At 34.6% G+C, this 6,232-nt stretch overlaps 1 protein-coding gene across 10 annotated transcripts in view; it reads right to left on the reverse strand.

Annotated features, from left to right (window-relative positions):
- The window catches only part of Arid4b (AT-rich interaction domain 4B), a 124,638-nt gene that overhangs the window by 61,440 nt on the left and 56,966 nt on the right, over positions 1-6,232 (reverse strand). For all 10 annotated transcript variants that reach the window (XR_015641006.1, XR_015641005.1, XR_015641003.1 and 7 more), the window contains 1 exon segment: positions 3,131-3,222. Coding sequence is in view for 6 of the 10 variants with exons in the window: in NM_053421.3 (NP_445873.2) it covers positions 3,131-3,222 (92 nt within the window). In the remaining 4 variants the exon portion in view is untranslated.

Here is a 6,232-nt window from a genome sequence, read left to right on the forward strand (position 1 = left end):
AAAATCATAATGAGGACTTTTTTTCAATAGGGTTAAGTTTTGAATAGGTAATTTCAGAAGCAAATGACAGTCACAAGAATACCCTCAAGGTCTCGGCCCAAGACTGTTGTAGAGGATGAGTAAAGAATAATGAACTCTGAGGAAATGTAGATAAAGAGACGGGTATTTCAAGCTGTGATAATTGTTTATGATGCTCATAAAACAAATCTCAAAGTGCCAAACAGGAACACTGTCCCTCAGTAATGAGACCAACCAGTAACAGTAGTGAGGTGAGCAACAGCTAGCAAACCAGTTCACACACAGAAGTAGGCTTCCTTTCCAAAACTAGCTCTCTAGCCATCAGACAGCGCATGTGTTGATTCCACATGTTGATTGATTCCAAGGCAATCGCTCATGGAATGCCCACATCTCATGGCATGCTGAGATTCTTAACAGAAATTGAGTATTGCTAATCATTAAGAAGCAGCACTCACATACACTTCATTATCGTGTTCAATGTAGAACTGTTTTTTCTTTAGCATTAGAGACTTTGTAATAAAGCATAACTTTAGTCATTTTAATAGATAACATCTACGTAATATTAAACTTATTTTAATGTATTTATATATTTATTTGGGTGTTTTGCTTGTGTATATGTCTGTGCCAAATTGTCAATCCTGGAGTTGTGATCCTACAGACAGTTGTGAGCTCCCTTGTAGTGATGGGACTTGAACCTGGGTCCTCTGGAAGAGCAGTCAGTGCTCTCAACCACTTTGCAGCCCTAGGAATGTGATTTTTAAACTGCAATTGAAAATAAAGCAGTTGAGTGCAGTACTGCTGCTAGGGAGTATTTAAGCAGGATGTTTAAACGAACATCTATGCATGCTGACATGTTTTCATGTAAATACATGATGATTATTTAGTATGTGCATTCTATACTTTGCAGAAGGAATGCTCCACCAGTAAAGTCTATACAAAACCATCAAGCCTCAACACCCAAATACAAAATACCTCTGCGCTTGGGGTTGGGGATAACTCAACCTGCACTTGTTATATAAGCATTATATATGTGTATATAAACATGCATAATTTATAGTATAAATTCAGTTTTCAAATCTCTAAGAGAGTTAATACTATGATCCTACTTTTACAGATAAATATATGAGAAGGCATGAGAAAAGTAAGTTGCCAAAGTCATAGAGCTAGTGGCAAAGTGATGAAAACCAGGCCATCAAGCTCCATGTTCACACTAAACTAGGTAACTGGAAACACCACTAATGAGATTATCTGACATTTCACACTCACCACTACTCTGTTAGCACCAATCAGAGTTATTAAAACTTAAATATACTCACAGAACTATAGGAAAACTAATGACCAATGATATAATATCAATTCGTTAATTTTCAAAGCTATCAAAACATTCCACAACAATTCACCTGCTTAAGTGAATACTTTGTGGCAATGTAATAGTCCTGTCAAAGATTAAAATATTCAGATCAGAGTTACAATGAAGGATCTCTTATTAATACTATCATATATTTTCTGAGACAGTCTTACTATATATCCCTGGCTGGTCTGGAATTCACAGATCTGCATGCTTCTGGCATTAAAGGCATGTACCACCACATTGAGCCCACCATTTATTTCATTTATGTTGCTCTGTGGCTGAAACACACTTAATTTAAAAAGGTCATACACAGAAGAATTTTTAAAAGTTACAATGGAAGTATACTAAAAATAATCAAGCTACCATCAAAATAACAAGACAAAGATATCTGACAAATAAAGAAAACATTTTATTGAAGATTCAGAGTAGTAAATGAGTAACTCAAATTAAAGATAGGAAAATGGATAGCAGTGAATATCTCTTTCAGTGCAGAAATTAATCTTTTAATTTCCTTCCTCAAATGAAAGTTTATTTGATATTAAAACTAATTTGCAAGTAACTTAAGTACTCTAGCTAAGGAAAATAGAACTTACCAGTTAAACAAGAAAAGCCTGTGGGTTAAGCCCCAGTTCTCCTGTCTCAGAACGTCTCCTTAATCTTAAATTTTATTTACATATTTACTCACTCATGTATGTATGTATGTATGTATGTATGTATGTATGTATGTATACAGTAGTAACAGCTGATACCCATGCAAGCCAAAAGAAGCCATCAGATCCCCTGGAGCTGGAGTTACAGTAGTCACCCAATGTGGTCCTTGCAAGAGAAGCAACCATTCTTAACTGCCAATCCATTTTCTAGGACCCTGATTTTAATAAAGAAACTATTATTTTTAATAAGGAAACTATTATTTCAGATAAAAATAAAGATGAATACTTATTAATATAATAAAGATGAATTAGCCCATTAAATAGTATGAGTGAACTTACCCACCTTACATCTTGAGGGTTCTCAAATATTAAATCAGAGTTAATATCTGATTGTATGTACTGAAAGCATTCACTTAAGGTTTTTAATAATCTAATTAAATATTTTTAGCTGTTTAACAATATTTTCTTTCATGATTATATATTTTTATTTCTGATATTAATTTTTTTAATTCAAATCATTAATTTTTTAAAAGAACACTTGAAAGAATAAATTAAAAAATATACTCTGCTGTCTAATCCATTCCAACTTCTTTTAAACTGCTTCAAAGAAGTTGTTTTTAACCCTTTCAGGTATTTGCCTCATAGATACTAAGAAAGAAAACCAACACTATAATAACAGTAGGAGATGAAATTTTATCTATGACATTTGATCAATGCAAAGAATTTAGGAGACTCATAAAAAAATAATGTCTGGTTTCAAAGGAAAAAGCAGGGAACAACAAAATAGTTCACATAAAGGTAAGAGCTACAGAATGAGCAAGAAAATGGCAGGGAGGGAGGCACAAGGAGGTATGATTTCAGAAAACCAATGGGGACAACTGACTAGTTCTGCTCCAAAAGCAGCATCAAGATACATGAAGGAAGACTTGGAGGAAAACAGCTGTTAAGGCTGGCAGGCATGGAGCTCAGTCCCATGCTGAGGAGTCTGAATCTGTGACATCAGCAAGAGATCTCATTAACACTTTTCAATTTACAATTTAAAGATCTATTAAAACAATACTGGAAAGAGAAATGATTTCAGGTTCACTAACAGTTATGAAAATTGACTTACATATGATTAGATCTTCTTCCTCTATTTGTTTTCTTTCCTATGACTGGAGTGCCAAAATGCTCAGGATTGGTAAGTGGGAGCTGGTCTAGTGTCTGTGGGTGAGAGCACAAACCCAACAAGTTATTGCTTTGCAAGTGCTTTCTTCATTCTAAACCAACTAATGCAATATGTTATATGTTCAAATTATTTTTTTCATCCAACAAAGGCTACAATACAACTTTTCTATTGAAAGAAAACTCTAGTTTCAAAGATGTTAAAATAAAGATGAATGAGTCCATTATTTGGAGAGAGAAAGAAAAATAAAGCCCTGGCTGCCTGTCTAGGTGATTCATTACCTATTAGTAAGCCACACACACCCAAAAATCACTAAAATACAAAATAACCAATAGCTTACCCAAAACACACACACAAGGTAATACACCTACTTATAATTATACTTGTAATTCTTAGGATGAGGTCAACAACAGCTCAAAATTTTTCCTTGTCTATAAATCATAATCCATAAAAATTGTAATAAGTAAGCAAAACAAAATTAACCATCAAGATAAACACCAGTAGCTTGAAAGGAGGATCCAAAGAAGATATTATAATTTGGCAAATGTTTTCTACAATAAATCTTCCATAAAGAAATGTTTAAAAGTGACTTTTAGTATTTAACTTGTTTTTCTTTTTAATCTGCAGCATACAATATAATTGCCAGTATGAAATCAAGTATTCCTTTCTTGATATAATCTACACATCTCACGGGAATGTACTTTTCATGAGTTTTCTTGTCCTTTTTCCAGCCTTCATTTCCTGCAAAGTATATAAACCTAAGGTACTAATACTACCCTATTAGCCTTAACCCACTAAAGCTCAGTGTTGATAATGTGTCTTATTTTCTTCTCACCTAATAACATGTGTACATACATACACACAAACACTTTTCTTTTTCCTTTTCCACCAATAAATTAATGTTTGCTGTTGGAAGGTAATTTTGTGAACACTGGAGAAATGATGGATTCCTGGGAAAATTTTCAAAACAGAGAAACTATCTATGGTTAAGATTTCTTAAAAGTTACATTTTATACGCTTCCTTCTATATACTCTCCTTACCAAGCATTAATATAATAAAAGTATTAAGATATTTCTGATTGTTTAACTAGTGGTTTTATTCTCTAGTAGAGGATGAGCTACTCAAGTAGAAATGCCGTGTCTACATAGCTCATCAGTGTCCTTAGCACAGCACTGACACATAGGAGGGGATTAATGAATATATCACACTCCTATTATCTTAACTGGCCTTAAACAAAATATAAATAAAAGTAATCAACAGCAGAAAGAGACACAGAGAAAAAAATCTTCCTTGAAAGCACCACAAACACATAGCTATTGTTCATACTATCTCAGCCTATCCCTGCCTTACGAACAAATCCAGTCTTAAATTCTTCTGGTAAAAGCAAAACTATTAAATTAGATACTTCTTTAAACCAAGCCTTCACCAGTTGAAAAGTCAGGATTTTAAGCTGCCATATTTACTTACTGGCACTAACTGGATATGTGTTCTAAGGGAATGGAGTTACATATAAACCTCGTAAATGCAGAAAGATCATTTCATGATGTCACTTGCTCCAAAGAAGTCAGATTTCTTGCATTAAACCTTCAAAACATGGGTGTGCTGGTGTAAAATTGTAACCTCAGCACTTGGGATGAAGGAAGTGGGTCCTGTTACAAGGTCAATCTATTCCCAGCCTACAGAGAGAACAGCTTCAAAAAGCCAATAAAACAACAAACCTCTGAAAACTAAGCCAACCCAAGATATCTATAATTCTAACACTCCGGAGGCTTTGAAGAGATAGGGAGGAAGATCAGGATTCCAAGGTTAATGTCAACTACGGAGCCAGTTCAAGGTCAGACTGTGCTGCACAGAGATACCTCATCTCGAAAGAACAAAACAAACAAAACCTCATCTCCAAATATAATCCAATAATCATTTATTGAAGGCTCTTATAGAGAAAACACTGCTGGGGAAAAGGAGGAATCATCAAGGAAATGTGGCTATTCCCCTAAAACAGTTTAAAATTTATAGGGCACATAAATAACAAAAAGATCACAAAGCAAGAAAACTCAAGGGAAGGGCAAAAAATAAAGGGTGAGGTAATATAATGGGCAAAAAACCCACGAAAAACATTATACAGAAAAAAGCATTTCTAGTGGCCTTTAGAGAAGATTCTACCAAGTGGGTTCAACTGGAACCAAAACAAGATAGTAAAATCCAGCAGTCTATAGGGAGTGGTAAATTATGAGAAACAAAATAAAATGGAATTTCAATTGCTGAAGGAAGAGTAAATAATTTTCAAACAAAAATATGGTCTACTATGTAAGTAAGTAATACTAAAGTGTCCCATAACAAACATTCTTCTAAACAAAGAGGACAAAGGTATGACAGGTCAGTTACACTGTGTATCAGTCACTTTTGAGAGAATGACCTGGCCATGCACAGCATGTTACTACGGAGAGTGACTCAAGCTCCTGAATGCAGATCCTTGGCAGTTTTCTTGGTCCAGCTTTCAAGTAAATAGCCGACTTTTGTGCTACAAAGTTCTAGTCTGACTAGTTCTGGCTATCAGTCTCATAACTAACTAATTAGAGTGTTAAAAACAGTTCGTTGGAGTGGATAAAGCAGAGAATGTGACAATGCACTTAGCAAAGCCTCTGGTAGATGTGCACTTACATATGATTACCAAGTGCTCAGCTCCCTTCCTGTGCCAGGCACTGCAGCAGGAACTATGATCAAAGCAGTGAAGACAAAAAGCCTACTCTTGTGATACATGCTACCTAGGCATGCAGACCCCCAAAACAAACAAACAAAATATATACTTTAATGTCAGGGAGTGGTTAACATTGTGAAAGAGAAATCAAAGATAAAGGGGGGTAATTTCAGAAAGGGCAGTCAGACAAAAATTACAATGTCACTATGAAGTAGTTCCTTTATATCCTTCAGCTCTTCTTATTAAGTATATTTAAAATTCTTAAGATGCCTTAGAAGTCTTATACAACCTGACTAGAATATTTACATAAAGTTATATAGAAGTGGCCCGAAAAAGCTAGACACAGCAGTAC

This window comes from Rattus norvegicus, chromosome 17, assembly GCF_021556685.1.
Source record: "Rattus norvegicus strain SHRSP/BbbUtx chromosome 17, alternate assembly SHRSP_T2T, whole genome shotgun sequence".
Classification (NCBI taxonomy): domain Eukaryota; kingdom Metazoa; phylum Chordata; class Mammalia; order Rodentia; family Muridae; genus Rattus; species Rattus norvegicus.